Below are 19,640 nucleotides of genomic sequence, written 5' to 3' on the forward strand. Positions count from 1 at the left end.
TGGCATTTGTCAACAGCAGCAGACCTGCCCGTCGCGCAGTGCTGTGCGCTCGGCAAAAAATAGGCAAACATACCCACCCACCCCCCCCCCCCCAGGCTCAGCAGTAGCAATACAGCGTGGGGAAAAATAGCCCAAAACCCCACCGAGCAGCTCTTCCATTTCATCTTCCACCCGGGACACTTCCACCGTTTACCTGAAGCCACGCGCCAACAAACTTGTAAAAATACGAAAAATGCCATTCCACCTGGATGCTAATTGCGAAATAACATTTTCAAACACAAGCACACACACATACACACACACAAACAGTTCATAGAGTCAAGGTTACCCACCCGCCCGGGCGCTGGTCGGAATGCTCGACTAGGGCCAACCGTGAAGGCACGACGGCGAAAGAAAACTCCGGCAGTGCGCAAAAAAAAGGCAACACAAACATCAAAGGGATCGGTTTTTCGGCTGTATTTTCCGGCTCGTTTTACGTTCTTTTGTCGACCGGTGTGGGGTTTACCATCTCGGGACAGTTTTTTTTTTTTGCTTTGCTTTCGTTTGTCGCTGTATCATGGGCTTTACTGGCCTCTCTGTTTTGCATCACGGTGTCACGGGAGAATCTTTTGGGGTGAGCATTTGCTCCGCAGGACCTCACTTAAACCAGCGGTAATTCTATGTAATACCATTGAGAGCGCTGGTTAAGTTGGCCATTTCTTCTTCCAGCCAGCCAGCCCGGCTGCTGCTCCTTTCACCGAGACTGCTTTGTGCTGCGCATCGTGAGCTTTTTGCTGCCTCGGTCTGAGCTTTCTAGAACCCAGAGAAGACACACACACAGGCAGACACTTTAAATTCTAACACTGGTTGTGTTTTCAGTAGTTCGCAAGTTGGTTGAGGCCAAGTACTAAAACATACCAGCGGATCAGTTTTTCAACATTGAACATGAAGAATGCAATTTAAAACAACAACAAAACTAGGACCAGTTCTGCTTGAAGCACGTCAAACCTTACCCGCGCAGGGTTGATCGATGTACCGACCGTTCTTATTGAACTTTGAGCCACTTATTGAACATTAGGGTCCTTTTATGAGACACACCCACACCCCGACACACCGCTATTTTTTGGCTCCCAAATCATCTACCAGCCCGGGCGGGGTGGACACACGCCGAGCTGGAATTTAATACTCTACGCAAACTGTCTTCTGTACCGGCACAAACAAAATCAATCGAGCGTAAAATTACATCGAAGCCTTTCACTGCGAGCCTTCCTTCGCTTCCTCTCGCATGGTGCAGATGCCACACAGGAAGGGGAGGGGACAAGTGGGGAGCAAAAAATGTAAAAGATCTAGAAACAGTTCTGATGCTCATGCCAGAAGTACGAAGACGCCGCCGGTGAAGCTTCAAAAGCGCTAACGTGATTGTTCGCACGGGTGTTAGCTGTCGGGCCCAAAATAGCAGCCCCTCCCGGTCCGTAGCAGTATGGCCAGTGCCACGAACACGGGCGTAAAACATAAGCCCTGTTAAGCTGATGAAGCTGTTTTTCCTAATACTGCTGCCCGATTGTTTTCATCCCGTCGAGCATAAATACCTTGCCAGCGGCGGAAAACGAAAGCCGGCGACCGACTGTCGAACGCCTTCGCCCATTAGCGGAAGGCTTTAACACACACGACAAGCCATAACCATTTTGGAGCGCTGAGGCACTGTCAAGAATAAGTCAAGCGTACGAACGAGCTATATGCGGTATATACACACCCTAGTGAACTTTCGAAGTATTGGTTCAACTGCATTCTAGTATCTTCGGCTGTTGTTGGCCACTTGGAAGGATGCGACAATTTCGGTGGTGAAATGCTTGGCACTGGTTGGGCTAATGCTATAGGATGGCTCTTGAACGAAACTCGCAAGCCAGTAGGTGTGTGTCCTTATTAACGGTTAATGGTTTGTGAAGCAACAAATAGCACAATTTTTGCTACTAGATATTACCGTACAGCCCGGGGCAAAGGACTTTGGGCTCGTACTGTAAACGTTAACCAGGGGCGAAGACGAACTCAACGCCGCAAATGAGCACTTTATCGAATGTCGTTAGTGCTAATTGACGCGTTATTTGTGGGTGGATAAATTTCCACCCGCCGCATGGAAGCCTTTCTCGCACAACAACTTTACTCCATTAGCATTACGACGCGCAGGAGCTGAAGCTGTTAGTGGTTCATCGAATTTCATCTCGCACTTGTACCCAGAGGGACAGCGCCACACAACGCACACACACCGGAATGTTTCTTTCTGCTACTGTGCTATGTTTTCTTAGTCCATTAACATCTTTAGTGATACCATTAGCAGTTACGGTGTGTTATAATTGTTGGAGTAAATTTTGTATGATGTACTACTATGCGCTTTGCTGGTAACACCAATTCTATGTAGATTAGATTTGATCTGAAGAGAAGATATATGGATTTTACAAACATTCCAAGAATTTACCAAAGTTCTTAAAGACGATCGTTATACGCTAGAGACATAATGGCTCATCTTGTACTTCATAAGTTCATGATTTACTCTCAAGTTGATAAGCAACATCTACTAAAGCAGGTTCTTTACTCCCTCCAAGAAAAAAGAGATCTAACGAATATTAGCACCACTACACCTTCCGTGGAATACTCCATGATCTTTTCAATCGACGGACTTTCAGTCTTTATAAGAATTTGTCCTAGAGATGAAAATTGGTCACTGCTTCATCCGGCGACTTTGGATAACGTCTTGGTTGGACAATGAAAATCCACAAATGTTCCCCATGGCATTGCCATTATTTGCATTGGATGGCATTTGCTGTTGTTGTTGTTGTGTAATAATTATAACTTTCAAAACATCAACAAAACAAAATCTCCAAAGACATCCTCATTTACAGTGCACTGTAATGAGATCCACAAACATCCTGCTCCAGAAAAAAACCCACATACATTAACGAAGAAAACAATGGGCAAACTAACAGAAAACATGATCCACTAGCTGATGATTAAAAAGATTATGTACAAAGGACCGGCCGAAGCAAAATCTCATTAGTCGCACGGAACGGGAAGCCAGTGGCGGATGAAACAGAAAAAAAGGTTCACTAAAACTTTCCACTCAGTTTCCTGCTCACTGGCATGCAAAGCAACCAGACAACCAACGGCAGTAGTAAAATCCTGGCTCAAGTTTTTCACGGTTTCATTTTCCAACGGTCAGTGTACACCAGCGGCGACCACATTCATGGTTGATATTACTGTTTCGTGCACTGGTACGTTTCGTGCTGCTGAGAATCCAAACAAGTTGCTAGAATTTGCAAGAAATAATTTGCAGAAACAGTGCTTGACTCACAGGACAAGTGTGGTTTTGCAGTGTTTTTGTTTTGCCTTCTTCTAATTTCCATCGCATCTTTCCAGCCAGCATAAACTACTGGAGGTGTTACCAAACACTCCAACCCAGCGGCGGCAGGTCGAGTGGGGTGAAAATAGTTTGACCGCTGACCGCAAACAGGTCGGTGACCGTCTCGAACCGGCAGGACCGGAAAATTGCCGTCTTTTTGTGCACGTAAAATAATCTTTGCCTTCCAGTGCCCTGAATGTTCGCTGTAGTAGTTTCATTTCCCTGCACCAACCACCACGGTGGTGTGATTCCGCTTATAAAAATCTGCACCCAAGGTAATGGCACGTCCTAGCGTGGAGAGGGCGCACAAGGACGTGGAATTTGAGGTTTCTTTTTTTCTCCTGCACTTGCTTAGTGCCGCATAGTAATCATACGCCCGGCATACGGCTGTCCCTAATCTCCACCTTAAAGAAATCTACATCCCACGGCGCTACAACACATCAAAACGAGCACATCATAAACGACGTCTAGCGTACAGGCCGGCGTCGCTAAAACGTTTAAACTTTCCGACCCACACATTCCATGTTTTGCGACAAACTGTACAAATTACTATTCAAACACGCTTCCGGCAGAACCATGACGGTTGATGATGGTATGGTCGATCCGGCAAACGCTCGTGTTCGATGTAAAGGGTGGAAGCATCAAACACCACTTCCGACCGCACCCACACAACGATTCGTATTACACATACGGCAGTGCGGCTCAAGATGACGCAGTACGAACGCAGGTCCAACGCCACGCCACGTTCACCCACGGCCAAGCGGTACGATTACCAATCGTTGCCACGCGACAATCGCCTCTCACCGGGATGACATCATTTATGACGCAATGTCAAACCGAAGGAGCAGTTGTTTACTTCAGCCCCGAACCTGCCTGGTAGAATATGGCCGGCACAGAAACAACACACACGAGACGAGACAGCGCGAGTGCGCCAAAAATATACCAACGACGATCGTTGAACAGTTTGAAGATGAGAGGCTGATCGAAGATTGAGTCAGCTCCAAGATGCGCTGGCGCCAGTGCCGAGAGTTTGTTCTGTTGGTGGCCAGTTCGGTTGTGCGTTGTGCCACTTCCCCCACATTGTGCAACAGTGCCATCGTCCCACATTCGTGCTGGGGCGACCACGAATGCCAAATGATGTTTCAATATTCATCCGCTTGAACCATTCATAAACTCCTTCCTATGGAATTGGTAAGGGAGTCATTCTCGGCCAAGATTTCTTTGCCCCAGGATGTAAATGGATATAACCGTATACACAGATCGACACATCTTGCAAAGCGAAATACAACACCAGCACTAGCCGTGCTATGAATGAGAAATCAGTACTGACCTACTTACTACTGAGGTTTAAAATAAAAACAAGGGAAAGGAGGGAATACATTTCAAAGACTGTCACCTATGTGCTGGAATGCTGTTGGAAGAATGAAATAAATGGGAAAGAAATCATCATGACTAAGGAATGCGCTTAAGAGAAAAAATATAAAGTAAGCAATTTGCCATACACTTATTTGAATCATTTCCTATTCTAGCACGATGGATTTGTATCAACACACTAACAGAGAACCTGATCAAAATTAGACGTCGTACAACGATGGTGGTTCCATAGAGCCGTCAGCAAAGGCAAGGTTTTCACATATCGCATGACACGGCGACTGCTTACGATCGAATCTCATCTGGGCTTTTATTGAAGAATAGTCTCGAACGTAGCAAAACTTATCTATTCAACTTATGACTTTGTAAGGAAAAAGCCTTATATAACCCTATGTGAAAATGACGTCATTGTGGTCACAAGGAATAAGAAGAATAAGCCAAGTAACAAACTCTCGATGTAATGTGGTAGGCATAGACGTTCCATCTTTTTGACAAGGCAGAGCAGTGTGCCTGCCTTTGGTTCCCAGCGAAAAAATCCGCATACCACCATCATGAACATTGGCTAATCTTATAACCGCACACAACCACATTTGTGGTGCAAACCTCTTCATACACCACCACGAATCATCCGATCCCACAGCTACTAAAAATCGCACAACTGAACTGAAAAATAAAACTTGGACGCACTTCAGATCACCACCACCAACGAAAGAAGATGGCTTCATCGGTAAAGTTTACATCATTTGTCACCACAGGGCAGCGTGTTGCGTATGCTGGAGAAAGACGTGGAAAACGTAAACGCCCGGCAAAGAGACGATACCATACGAAACTACACAGCGTGCGCGATTTTCTGGTCTGTCATAATAAATTATTGCCGTCGTCGCTGATTCGATCGCGTGACAGCTGCTGCTGTGCCAATGAGGGGACAGATCGGACCGGTATTAGCCAACGAGAACTCACACCACACACACACACACACAGTCTGTGATAGCAGCAACAGCAGGTCCATTTTGCACACCAAATTAGTTGAGACGGGGTCCACGGTTTGACCTGGAACACACGAATGATGCCTTGAAACACGCGAGAGCACACCTCCAAACATAACCCCTTGCATGAGCACAACGACAAACGCTCCCCTGGCACAATGGTGGAGATTGATTCCACACCACTATACACCATTTTCGGTAATCGTTCTTCACGTTGGCCACACGCGAGGAACACGGCGTGCGAAGTTGCCTCCGGTGATCTCCACACTGCGGAAAGGTAAAAGTGAAGCTGACAGTCGATGGGTCTGATGTTGTTCTTGTTGTTTGGTTTCCGAAGCGTAATGCCCACTGCAGTAATACCCCTGACAGTCACTGTTTACCTGCACAGTGCCTAAAATGCGCTATTCGTGCAGAAGTTGGCACCATCAAGCCAGAAAATTATGATACCGCACACGATTTGCATGCGAGGTACACCGTATTCAGGCAGCTTTTGATGCTTCGGGGCTGTTGATATTTACTCTCCTTTTAGGGGTGGATTAGCGATGGGTGCGACCACTCCACGGTCCACTTACCTGGACCTGGTTTGTTGGAGATGGATGCAAAACTTGACGCCGTATTAGTAAAAGGCAGCTCAGAGTTTGTGCAACAATCTGATAAAAAGCATTGTACTCAAAAGAATTGGAGAACTTTTTAACCATAATACTTTATCTTCGATTCGAATGTACTTTAAATGTTACTTCCAATGACCAAATTTCAATCAAGACAAGTTCAATGGCGAAGTCATTCCATGAATCTATTGCAATGGAAATTAAAATCCAATAAAAATAAGCTCTCAGCACTCAAAACGGTCTTTATACGCAAGCAAATCAAATCTCTGTAACTCTTAGTTCCAGATACACGATGTCTAACCGCACCATTAGCACACACACACACACAGTACAAGCTCTCACGTCCAGTGTCGCCAGTAGTTGGCTATTTTCCCACAACGCGTTCAGGGGGGATGTGAAGCTCATCGTTCATGGAGTGGCGGAGTGTGGAAAATTACACTCCATTGTATCAGTCGTAGTCGTCACAAATCGTGGAAATTGTAATCTCCGCTCATTCTCACCTAAATCTGTCAACACCAGACACATGCCCACACCCATCGTCGGGCCCGTCGCCACCGGGGCCTGTTGCGTGCGGAACATAATTTCCAAACACCAGCAGCCGTTACTAGCAGAGCTCACCGCTCAGCATGTCTAGAAGAACACTACACACACACACACACACACACACACACACACAAATAATAAAAAATCCCTTCTTAGAAATTCGGCAAATCTCTCTCGCACTAGCAGACACCTTTAATGGGGCATTAAATTCGGACACTAAAACTCAAGTCATTTATGCCCGTAATGACTGATTTGGCGAAAGGTTTCGCACCACCCTCATAAACAAACAACAGTTCGCAGTCGTGTTTCGTGGCTTCCTTTGGTAAATTTCTACGCTGGAAGCGTTTTTTGTTTATTTTTATAGTATTACATTTTATTACCCTCTGACCGTCAATCATGAACCATACCCATCCCCCAGTGCATATCCACGGGCATGTGGCTTTACTGCCAACTGCTTTCCAGAACCGGATGTGAAATGTAAATAATTTGCCCAAAAACTATTTGCAGCACCGACCGCGCGGCATCGGGTCATCAGTTCCGCTGGACGTACTTGTGTAGTACAGACCATCGCACTACCGCACAAACCTCGGCTCGGGTTACCCGCACAAACCAAATAGCTAAATAGTATTCTTCCGGCCATCGGTACCCAGTCCATTTGTAGCAGCGTCAGGCAAATCGGGGGAATGTCCCTAAAAGTCAGCGCGCGTCAATTGCCGCCGTTCCGTTTGCCGCACATGCATCTGACGGCTGCTGTCGGTCCAAAGTACCGGCGCAATGGCGGTACCATTTCGCAGACGCATTCCCTCCTTCCACCCAACCAAATCTAATTGAAAACACACACACACCCCACCGTACTTGGTGAGTATGCGACGGATAGAATTGTGTCCAATCAGTCCCCGGCAGGCCCAGACCGGAGCTCCTAGGCCTCCTCCGTTCCCTTCCTAGCGGCACCGAATGGGAAAGCTCGAAACGTGCCAACTACAACGTGACAGAATTCGCTGCTGGTGCCGTGCGCCTGACAGCGCGCGCAAGTATTCTGTTCGGATGGATTCGTTTCACTTTTGCGAAACTGCGCCCGGGCGATTCGCCATGCTCGAGAAGAGATATATTGCTCCTGGTCCGGCTTCTTGACACTGTGTGGGCCCGTCGTGGACACCGCTTTCCCGAAGATTCCCAAATTGTGCGCCTGACGCACGGTCGGAGGTGGGCAGAAATTTGATTCGCGGCATCCAGCAATCCGACAGCATCGGACGCAGGCGAGTCCCAGGGTTTGGAATTGGGCGGCAACTTTAATGTGTGACAACGAATTACGGTAAATCAGGATGCTTTATGACAGTGAAAGATATGCTGTCCTGTAGGGCGCATAGGTTCGGTCGGTTTCGGTTAGTGAAATTTTACCAACATTTTGCACAACGAATAAAAACATGTTCTTATCAGTGCTATTGCCATTGCGATTGATGCATCCCCGTGTATCCTCTTCCTGTCACGCGCAGTTTGGGTCAGAAATTAATTTGCACGTCCATCATCCTCCTGGACAGCGCAAACAATGGTCCCCAAAATAGGTTGCGAACGACAAACACCGAAATAAACACCACAAAACTGCAATCCACGCGTCCAGTCCATTCCAACGCTCCCGTACTGATAAAGGCCCGGCCGGTTTCCCCCAAGGTTGTTCCACCATAGGTGTGCGTCCTCGCTGTGTATGGTGGAAGTATTTTTATACCCACCATCATATCGATCATCGAAGACAAAACGGATCAGAAAACTCAATTACATTCTGCTCAATCCCGACCGGCAAGAGCAGCAGCAGCAGCATCCCCGGCCGTAGGAAGTTCCTGCTTCGAAACACATGGACATGGAGACGCATTTTATCCCCCGGTCCGGCGTGACGATGACTAGCGGGGATTAAATGCTTTACGTCCGGCACAAGGATGAGCATGCCGCCCATCTTTCCTGCCGACCATCATCATCATCATCATCATCATCATCATCTTGTGCAAACTACAACAACAAAAACCTTCATAAATTTATACCAGAGCGGGACAGCGTCACGTCACAAATCAATTTAGTGCCAACGTCAAGCCGTGGAGCGATCACTTCTACGTGGAAGCCTACCCATCACACGCATCGTTCCCATCAAGCCAGTGCGGCCCGGGATCCGGCGGCTGGTCTCACCCTCCCGGTGTTTGGCACAGAAATAGAGCACGGCATGGCCAAGGTGCGAGGTGTGAGCGACGGAGCACGCCGGGAGCCGTTGAATTGCGCGCGGTGGTTGTGCCTGTGGCGCGAGTGAAACGGCACGGAGATAAATTCTATTTCTTTACGAAATAAAAACCCACACACACGGCAGCGGCGCGAGCTCATAAATTTCAATTCGAGAAGCCAAATCCAAAAATAATCCAAAATGTCTTGCCCGGCCAAGCCCCGGGGATGCCGACGACGGTGGCTGCTGTCTGTTCCAGTTCAGCCACCCGAAGGGCACCGGACAGGACGGTAAAAGTAAGAGCGCGATCCCTTCGCACCACGAGCATGACCACGCACCCCAAAAACCAAAAAAAAAAAAACTTTGCACTTTTCCTATTTTTTCTACCTTTTCTGCACAATATTTCGAATCCGCTGGTGAGACCCAGTGGGACATCACAAAGTAGGAGTAAGTGGATTTATCAATTCAACGCATGTCACCGACGTAGAGCACGGGCCGAGTGAGCGCACTGGCATAGCCCGAGGGGCGGGACACTCCGATCGATTTCGATTCAATTAAAAAGCAATAAAATTAAGCCTTCCGGAAACCATCTTTGTGTCGTTATAGCGCTGTCGGTTTTTGGTGTTGGAGGGAATCGGGTTTTTTTCTTCTTTTCCTTTTTCTTTTTTGATTTCGCAACTTTTGGCTGACCCGAAGGGCAACAGATCGATATGTCTTTTATTTCAATGGTACCAAACAAAAAACAGATGGTGAGCAAGATAGGAATAGGACACTGCCACGAACCCGCAATGTACCAAAAGCCAATCGATTCTGACCAATCACCTTCGGAGCAGTCTCGCTGCTTGTCTGGTCGTATGTGTTTTTCGTTATCTTCAATTATACGTCATATTTTTCCAATTTGAATAAATGATTCAGTTAAGATTGAGCGTCACCACTTTTGGTAGTGATGCGACAGAGGCTCAAACCTTAGCTCCATAGAAACACCGCTAACAGTTAGAGGTAGACTTTGCACTTCTGTCTAACTACCTCAGAAATAGCATTCTTCGTTTTGCAATCTTCCACGCAATCTACCGTAGTTTGTGTTGTTTGCATATTTCTCACGTCAATCATTTGACAAATCTTGCTGACAGGCACCGTAGGGGCCTTAGCTCGGCAATCGTCGTTTCTTATCAGTGCAAAAGCCAAAACAAAGCAAAAAAACCAATAGCAACACCCGGCCCATTAGCCGCCAGCACAGCAGCACGTTACCGCAACGTAGATCGCACGATTGTTTCAGATTTTTGTGGTAATGGTAGCAATATACACGACACGTTATAGGAAAGGTTGCAGTCGTTGCATTGGATGCACCCGATAGCCCGTAGTTCGTTCGCAGCTGATGCAAGGCGTCTCGTCGGCCGATGGCTGATAAGCGACAATTCCAACTGGAATGCAAACGCGAGAGGCCATGTTTAGCTGACAATAGCGACGACCGATGTCGTGTACCGATCGCCCTACCGATGGGCAAAACGGAAGATGGGGAGCGCAGTGTTTGCAAATTGGGCTAGCAAATACTGATAGGGATGTGTCCTCTAGCGGTGTTTCTGACAACTCGCACTCGACGCGGTGGCGTATGATTTATGGGGAATTATTTGCTCCAAAAAAGCAATGTACAAGCTGTAACGTCGATATCTATTTCAGAAACAACATCATATAATGATCCGAAAGTATTAAGCAAATCGAAAGACGACGATTCAACAACAACAGTGACATAAATGAGCCAACCCGCTGGCAAACATCGTTCGTGATTACCTTGTGCCGGCTGTCGCACGAAACACTGTCCTAAAACCGCATCTCGGAAACCACCAGGCCAAGCCATTTCTCGCAAATCTAACTTTCCTACACGCTCAAGTTTCCGCTCCCTGCAACTGGGGTGCCTCCCGACCGCTGACCCAAAGTGCACCGATATGTCATCACCTCAACCAAACAAAATTCAATAGATGCACGCAACGTGCACGCAAAACGTGACAGACGCCACAAACCTCACGCCGCAGAACCAACGCAACTCACAAACGGCACGACCTGCAGGACAGTAGGAAATGGGCTACGCAGGTCGAGTGCAGGCGGCGTTGGCGTTAAAATGCAATCGTGTCAGCGTTACACACCGACGCTCCCGCCAACAGATCAGCCAATCCGATTGCGCACTGGAAAAGGGCAAGGAGATATGGGTTAAGAGGAGGTTTGTGTTTTGAAGTAATTAAAACCTAATGGTCCCACACGCTTGCGTTAACCGCCCGCAGCAACGTGCTGCCGGAAAGGATGTGCCACTGTGCGGTTGCACATGCAGTCGCGGCGTGATTTTCACCACTGCCTCAGAATCGGTTGCTTTAGAATAGTTGTGGCAAGCAGTTGCGGCAACGTTCCAGCAGCATCAACTTCTCTTTGCCTTACCTGCACTAATTGATTGCACAACCCTTGCCTTGCCTCACACCCACAAAGGAAGTTGGGTTGGAACTTACTGGGAGAAAAAGCGTCCGCCACATCTTGCCAAATCACTTTTGTAGAAGTAATTCTAACGCCCAAAATCTCCAAACATTTCTGAAAAAATATTCTTTTTATAATGCAAAACGCCCGAACCGACTGGTCAGCATTGCAAAGCGCTTCTGTCCAAAAGCTCTACGTCATCTGTTTGGCAGTGGCATTAAAATGCCCGACGAGAAGCGAGTGAATGCTCCACAGATTGATTGCGAAGTTGAGTTGGGTTGCGTTGTGATAATTAACTGTCCAGCCCAGCATTTGTTGGAGTTCTTGCGGGCGGAACCTAGTTGCTGGGGAGCAGCACGGAAATAATTATGTTCGGCTCACAGGCCATCATAGAACCAGATTCAAACTATTCCACTGCAAATGAAGGCTAATTTTGTGCTCCAAGCAGGCAATGGAAGGAATTACAAAATTTAACTTTGCCTTGCTTTGAATGGACGATATCAAAATCTAAATCTAAAGCTACATACAACAACGTTAGCAAACTTACCTCAATTTTCTGCCCCACAGTGAGCGCAAACGACAGAGTTCGCAGCATCAACTTGTTTCACGAAACCCGTACAGTGCAGCCATCAAATTAAGTCATCATTTCTATGCTCTCTCTCTGTTCTACCGGCCAACCTCGTCACGGGCAGCAACGAATTCAGAGTCATCAGCTCTCAAATTGTGTGTGTGGCCCAGCGTTTTCTTCAAAGACGGTTTCCGCACTTGTTTTCTTTGCGTGTTAATCGCGATTGTTACTGTCGGCATTCGACGGTGGAGGTTAGCAAAATAGTGCGCTGGCATTGGAGTCTGCGTCTGCTCAAGGCACCAGCAGGTAGCACATTATGCCACTGCGCGCTGCAGGGTACGGGCCACCGACGGAGAAAAGGGGAGCGGACAAAAACAACGTAAGAATTAATGGCCTTGCCTCTCGTTTGCGTTTGCCTTGGCTCACGGTGAACCTATACATACATGCACATGCACTTTTACACCCTTCATTTCACTTTCATCTTACAGTGCCGCGTGTTCGTTTTTACTTGCCGCCGGCAGTTACCGCCGCTGCCATGCCCCTCAAGGTAAAAATGGCGAGTTTCGGGCGATGGAGATGGATGGGAAGGGGGAATTCTTCTCACTAAGGGTGAGTTTTTATTTTATAGTATAATTTGGCATTATACTTACACAACCGGAATGATAAAAATAAAAAAAACTGCCAAACCTATCATTGAGCAACCTTTCCAAAAGAAGGCAAACAAACATAAACCAAGTTTTTCACAGCTGACACCTTCTGTATGATCAATTCTTTTCACCCTTTTTTTTCGATTAGACAACATCGAAACATCTAATTAGCGGTAACGAAAGGTTTAAAGCACGGTATCCACCGTGGCACGTGAACGATCGATTTGCGCTGCGCATAATGTGCGTGTGCGCTCTGCGACCCGTTGCCGCCAGTGTGACGAATTTAGCATCAGCATAGGAGAAATCTCGATGCTCGATGGAACGTTCTCTCTCTCGCTTTTTCTTTTTGATTGTACCACTCTTTTTACCAAAAAAGCTTCCCCTCCACAGCTCACGGATGTTCCAATTTTTGCTGGACCCTTCTGAGCCTAGAGCAAACCTCCTAACTGAGTTGCGATCGCCGTGTCATGTCTTCGGTTGCTCTAGTTTTCGATCACGTTTTCCCTCACCCAAACCCGTCTCCGAAACGTCGAAGAAAAAGGGCAGGCCCGGCATCAAGCAGGCTTTGCGCTGATTGACATGCTTGAATTTTGTCCTTTGGCAGCCGACTCACACACACACACGCGGGTAGACACACACACACAGAGCACAAGGCACTCTTTGATCTTTGGCAGAAATATATTAATATTTCACTTGCATCACAAAAACAGCAACAACAAAAACTGTCCAACCCCGCACAGGGAAAAGGAACGCGTTCATTCATCCTCCGGCGGCCAGATTCTTAACGAGCCGCACAGACATGGGTTAAATGGGGGTAACGGGGGATTCTTGAAATGTTGCTGTTTGGAACGTTAAATGATTCTGCACATTTGGCACAGCGAGGGTGCACCACAAACAAAAAAATAAAACAAAACCAAAACACAAATAAAACCCACACACCCGCCCATTGAAGCATATTAAAACACACAACACTTGAGCAGGGTTTGATTTGCATAACTGTTCCCTTGCTTCTAGTTCTTTGAAGCATCGATTTTTTTAAAAAATAATGTGCACGGAGACACACACACACACAATCACAAAATAGAATTTGTTTACACTTTCTTAAAATTACAGTAAAGGTTACTTCATTTTGTAATAAAATTAAAATTGGGAATTAAATTTAACCGTGATAGTGCGTTTGACATTTCTTTCTATTGTTTGTGAACTGCTAAGTGCAAATCACCAAACACACACAGTTGCGTTTTGTTGATGGAGCCTAACGTCGCCGAATGTCGAATGGCCTTTGGCAGCTGAACTGAACCCAGACGACAGGGGAAAAACGGGCTTTGGGACTGGCACACGAATGCAGCATAAAACGTGTCACCACAAACTACATCGGTTAGAAACACTCACACACACACACGCAGACACCAACGTTTGGTTTCACATTCACAGCAGCGAGCAGTCGCAAAGCTTGGGCCATTTTTGTAAAGCGCTTGGCCCCAAAAATCGGGCAATATTTTACAACAAAACAATACAAAAACGCAATCCACCCGCTAGACACAAACGCACCAAACACACACACACACAGCACATTCCGAATAGGCGACGGGCTTGAATGGGTACCGTTGGTGTGGGAGGGTGGGTGGGAGCCGTCAGACTCCAACCACAAACGCACACCTTCGTCAAAACCGCACACACTCACTCCGCCACACAACGTACCACCACTACACGATCGACGCACACACCTTTGACACCGCTTGCCACACACATAAAACCGGGGGGTCCACAGCAGGCCGAACCGAGTGTATGGTGTACGTGGGAAGGGGATAGGGGGGAAAGGTACAAACAAAAACAGAAAACGCTCCGCTCACCTTTGCAACGCTTACTGCACACGCGAGTCTTGTGAGCCGGTTTATTTTTTTTTGGCTTTTTGCACGATTGAAAGATAAACACTTTTTGCTCTGTTTTTTGTTGGTCTTCTGCGTGTAGACCCTACTGAAGATACCACACACACACACACACAGACAGTCACACGTACACACACGGAGAGGATAGCTGTTGCGCCGTTTCGTGAAGCCGACGAGGTAAGCACGCACGACCTTTCGCTAGCACGATCTCGGAAATACTCACAGCCACCAGTGTACGGCAGTACCATGAACGTGCCAGCATCGCAGCAACTTCCAGGCTGCTACGATTCGCGGTGTCGGCTCTCTCCGCCGCACACACCAGCAGCGGTGAGCAGCGCAGAGAGTGCGTGAGAGCAGGGTTCGCTGGGAGCGCAGCAGCGTACGCGCGCACGTTTTGGGTACTCTTGAAAGGGGAGTTTTGCCCCATACGGTTGTCAAACACGCAGCGCCAGGAAAGGCACAGTAACGGAAGGCAAATAAAAGCCAGCTTAAAGGGGTAGTACGCTGAGTGAAATGATTCACTTTCTTAGCAGAATTGTTGTGATTTTTGTGCATGGAAAGTAAAGCACTCGAACGTTGCTACGATTTTTTCAAGCTACAAGCTACCGAGTTGGACAGCCCTGCAACCAGCTGCTCCCCGCATTTTCTAACGGCACACACACTCTCTTTCTCTCTCACACTCTCTTTTGCTACACTTTTTCCCCTCCATTCGCTTCCCTGCTGCGCGGGGTGGCCTTTGAGGGTGGAATGTTGTTTATGTTTTTGCTCTCGCAGGCATCGCATAACATTCCCGCTCCCAGTGATGAGTTGCGTTGCTGGCCGAGGGGTTAGGCAGCGCGGGGAAGGGAGAGTAGTTGTACGCCTTGGAGCCACAGAAAAACTGTTGCTTTTGCCCTTCGCTATTCGCGACACCGGTGAGAATTTCACCAGCCCCTTGCTCATTTTTTTTTTGTGCAGTCTGTTTGCTTTGGGTAGCTTTGGGTGGCTCTATGGGGAAAGGGGATTTAGCTCGATCGACTACACACACAGGCGAACGCTCTCGTCACATGGCCATCGAATGTGTTCTGTTAGGCTGGAATCGCATGGAAAATTGGACCATTCTTTACCTTTCCAATTTGCGACCGATAATTGTTTACATTTCAATTCACACGACCAGCCACCAGTTTCTTGGCCGCCTTCGTCGATAAAGGTTGTTAGTCGAATCTGGACAGACGGATACAGAAACCCGGATGAGAAAAGTTACCCAGAATGTTGCTCGTATCTAAGCAACAGTTTGAGAGCGCGCAAACGCTCAGTTACGAAACGACTTTTGAATCAGCTGAGCTTCACGATGGAAATCGATGAGCAACTGGAGTTCAAATCCGTAGCATGAACCTCCAATTTTTGCGGTCATACTTGCTATCCGACTGTGTTTCATGCTGGGCCATGATTTTTAGACATTCTGTCATATCAATATATATTATGAATTTATTTATTTATTTATTTATTTATTTCTAGAAATGTCCGCCTCGAGGGCTTAACAATGTTTCTTAATTACTAAGGAAAGGATAAGGATGAGGAAGAGTGAAGACGAGAACGGAAGAGGGATAACGGAGTGTTAAAATCGAACAAATGATAGTATAGTATAGTATGAATATAGTATGATAGTATGAATGTAATGGCGAAATAATAAAAATAATAATTTAACATTGCCCAGTCCATGGCACTTTAATGAAATTGTACATTAAGTCACTCGAATCAATAACCTGCCGATGAATGGATTTGCACAGATTTTGAGTGCTTCGTTGAATTGAGCAACTTTTAGTGTCTGAAACATCAGCCACGTGCGCATGATGTGCAAAAATTATGAAGGACACAGCCCAAAAAAGTAGATATTGTGATTTAAATAAATATGACAACCATCCAATTGCTACTTTTGTCAGAACTTCATTTTCAAATTTAAGATTTCGCAGGAGCTTGACAATTTGCCTGGACAGTCTAAAGTTCGTGCTCGAATTCATTCCAGCAGCCACTTGGGTACTGCCTTAAAGAGAGTTTACATGGAACCATGTCAATCTTTGTCCATCAAAAAGCACTTTAGGCTCGTTATTTTATTCAATTTTAAGTATTTTCATTTCACACTAATAAAAAAATTTAAATTTTGCAATGACTTCGGTCAATTTTATTCATAAATTAAACTTGTACCTTTGCGTGTTTGAAATTTGACACTTGCCAAACGTCAGCCCGTATAAACGGGCCTTCACTTGCACAAACAAAAGGAAGAAGCAGGACAGTTCGCACACAAGAAAACAGTGTGATGATGTGACTAGAGCAGTGACGCGAAAAAGTGGATATAACTTTGAAAAGAAACAATTTCAATCCCTGTGGCGAATTCTATGGACGAACGATTGTAACAAAGAGCAAGACGGTTTCCACCGTGCATCCCCCTTTCCTTCCCCATCACGCGAAAAACGCGTAGGAAAAAAGGGGTGGTTGCGTTCTGGGCGACTCGGCGACACACTTTGGGTGTTAGGAAGGACAGCGGAAGGAAGAGAAGTGAAGCAGAGAAACACATTCGCGAACATTTGTTGTGTACCAACAAGCTCCGAGCTTGCCACCTTTTTTCCCGAACAGTATTCTCTTGTGGTGCGGATGAGCGTAGAAAATGTGTGAAGATTAGTTTTAGGTTTTTTTTGTTTACTTTCATTCATTCATTTGTGTTTTTACCTTAAACTGTACGTTTTACCAATACTGTGACGCCGCGACCTACGTGTGACCCCGCGCAATATTCACGCGTTTTGTGTCAGCTTTTCCTCACAACACCGTGTGCGCATTGTTTTCGGCGACAAAGGACGCCAGCAATTGCATTGTGTCGAAAGTAAGCGAATAGAACATTAACATCCCGAACAGGAAACCGACTACGAAAATGGCCGACAAATGGGTGGGCAAGTCGGTGTCGATACACTGCCGGAACGATATCGGCATCTTCCAGGGTATCATCAAACGCGTCACGCCGTCCGTCGTGGTCATCACGAAAGCGGTCCGGAACGGGATACCGCTCAAGAAGAACAATGTGGAGGTGACGCTCAGTGCGGTCGACATTGCCAAGCTGGATCTGATCTCGTGCAGCAACGTGCCCAGCATTCCGTCGAAACCGGTGGCCACGGTGGCCGCCAACTCGGGCATGGTCACCTCGCTGGACGACCAGTACGATGGGCTGAAGCTGATGAATAATGGCAAGCAACATCAGCAGCAGCAGCAGCAGCAGCAGTTCCAGAACGGCACCGGCAGCGCATTCAAGCTGGCCACCAAATCACCCGCTCAAAGCAAGTACGCAAACACACCGAACAACACGACGCAACCCGTCGTCGGGCAGGGCAAAAGCACCGCCAGCAGCCACCCGATCGACATTAACAACGGCAGCGCCCAGAACCACATGGCGTCGTCGTTCACCGGCGGGTTCGTCGGATCGTTCGGCAACGGGCGACCGGTGGCCACCGTCAGCCAATCGCTACCGCACGTGGACGGTAGCGCGAAGAAGAACAGTGGCAACGGCAACGGGAAGACGTCCCGCAGCCGGAAGAATCTGGCCAAGGACAGCACGTTCGGCTCGCCGGACGACGATCCGCTCGAGATGGAGGGAGACTTTGATTTCGAGAAGAATCTGGCCCTGTTCGACAAGCAGGCGATCTGGAACGAAATCGACGCGCACCAGACGAAGGCGTCCGAGGCGGCCGCCCGGCAGCGCAATGCGCCCAGCTCGGCCGCCAAAACCAAGTACCGGCACGATGAGAATGTGCTCGTGTCGACACCGGCCCAGTACCGGCAGATCGTGGTTCAGCGTGTGGCGTCCCGCGACGCGCAGGAGTACGTGACGGACGAAGGGCTGGTCATACCGTCGATACCGGCCACCCTGCGCCACACCGTCGAGGAGTACGCGGTCAGCATGGGACTGTCGCGGGAGCGGCAGCACGACTTCCTGGCCCGTGGTGCAACCGAGCTGGCGCTCCAGCTGCTCGGTGGATCGAGGCGCCTGACGCCCAACAACCAGCACCAGTGGCCAAAGATTGTGATCGTGTGCGAGGGCAAGCTGGACGAGGTTGGCATATCCACCGCCCGGCAACTGGCCAGCCACGGTCTGGAGACGGTCGTCTACCTGTGCTCGCTGACGGAAGCGACGCAGAACAGCTCGGAGGTTCCGCTGTACATGGCGACGGGCAACAAAATTTCCGTTGATGTTAATAGTAAGCGTTTGTTGCGGTGTTCGACAACAACAACAAAAAAGATCGATAAATACTTACATACTTTTCCTCTCTCTCTCTTTTCTTCCCCTCCCCCCTCGGCAACAGCTCTACCTCCGTGCGATCTCGTGATCGCCTCGGTGCAGAACCCGCGGCTGACCGATCAGCTACGCAAATGGATCAGCTACAGCCGGGCGCCGGTGCTCGCGATCGATCCGCCCGGGGCCGGTCTCGAGGGTGTCTCGATCAAATGTTCGATACTGCCCATCCTACCGCTGGACGGGATCGACCAGAACGATGCCTGCGGGCGGTTGTACCTGTGCAACCTGGGCATCCCGAATCAAATCTTCCGCCGTGCCGGCATCACGTACAAAAGCCCGTTCGACAAGTTTGTCATTCCGATCCACCGAAGAAAGGACGAGTAAGATGACGGACGGGCACCCATGACAAGATAGAAAGAGGGAGAAAGAGAGAGACAGTGAGCGAGAGAGATTTATAGACAGCGTTTCCGTTTCCATGCGGAGAACAACACTTTCATTTCCGGTTTATTTACGTCTTCTATCAAAAAAGGTACAACACCTACCAGCTCCTACACCAATGGAAGAGACATTAAAATTCCGAAACATCCTGTTCCGATTAGAAATGCAAAAAGAAAACAGAAATGCTCCGACCACAAACGTAAAATAGACTCTCGAGTGAAAATTCTTCTGCAATAAACAAGGCAAACCAAACCCCCCACATAACCTCCCGGCAAAACACAGCAAACCATGGA

At 47.8% G+C, this 19,640-nt stretch overlaps 2 protein-coding genes across 3 annotated transcripts in view; one reads left to right on the plus strand and one right to left on the minus strand.

Annotated features, from left to right (window-relative positions):
- LOC120896844 overlaps positions 1-14,879 on the minus strand; it is a 134,158-nt gene extending 119,279 nt beyond the window's left edge. For both annotated transcript variants that reach the window (XM_040301329.1, XM_040301328.1), the window contains exon 1: positions 14,613-14,879. The gene's annotated coding sequence lies outside the window, so the exon portion shown is untranslated. The remainder of the gene's footprint in view (positions 1-14,612) is intronic.
- Positions 14,880-16,912: 2,033 nt separating this feature from the next.
- LOC120896849 (enhancer of mRNA-decapping protein 3) lies at positions 16,913-19,633 on the plus strand. The gene is made up of 2 exons (XM_040301336.1): positions 16,913-18,871; positions 18,977-19,633. The coding sequence occupies exons 1-2, from the start codon at positions 17,554-17,556 to the stop codon at positions 19,291-19,293; spliced, it is 1,635 nt and encodes a 544-aa protein (XP_040157270.1). The 5' UTR covers positions 16,913-17,553; the 3' UTR covers positions 19,294-19,633.
- Positions 19,634-19,640: the final 7 nt, after the last annotated feature.

Source organism: Anopheles arabiensis, chromosome 2 (genome assembly GCF_016920715.1).
Source record: "Anopheles arabiensis isolate DONGOLA chromosome 2, AaraD3, whole genome shotgun sequence".
NCBI classification, from domain to species: Eukaryota; Metazoa; Arthropoda; class Insecta; order Diptera; family Culicidae; genus Anopheles; species Anopheles arabiensis.

What these genes read in the sequence shown, in the direction of transcription:
- LOC120896849 (XM_040301336.1), top strand. Translation starts at nt 17,554, where the DNA reads ATGGCCGACAAATGGGTGGGCAAGTCGGTGTCGATACACTGCCGGAAC. An exon ending in AATTTCCGTTGATGTTAATA is followed by an intron (nt 18,872 to 18,976) that starts GTAAGCGTTTGT and finishes CCTCGGCAACAG; the next exon opens with CTCTACCTCCGTGCGATCTC.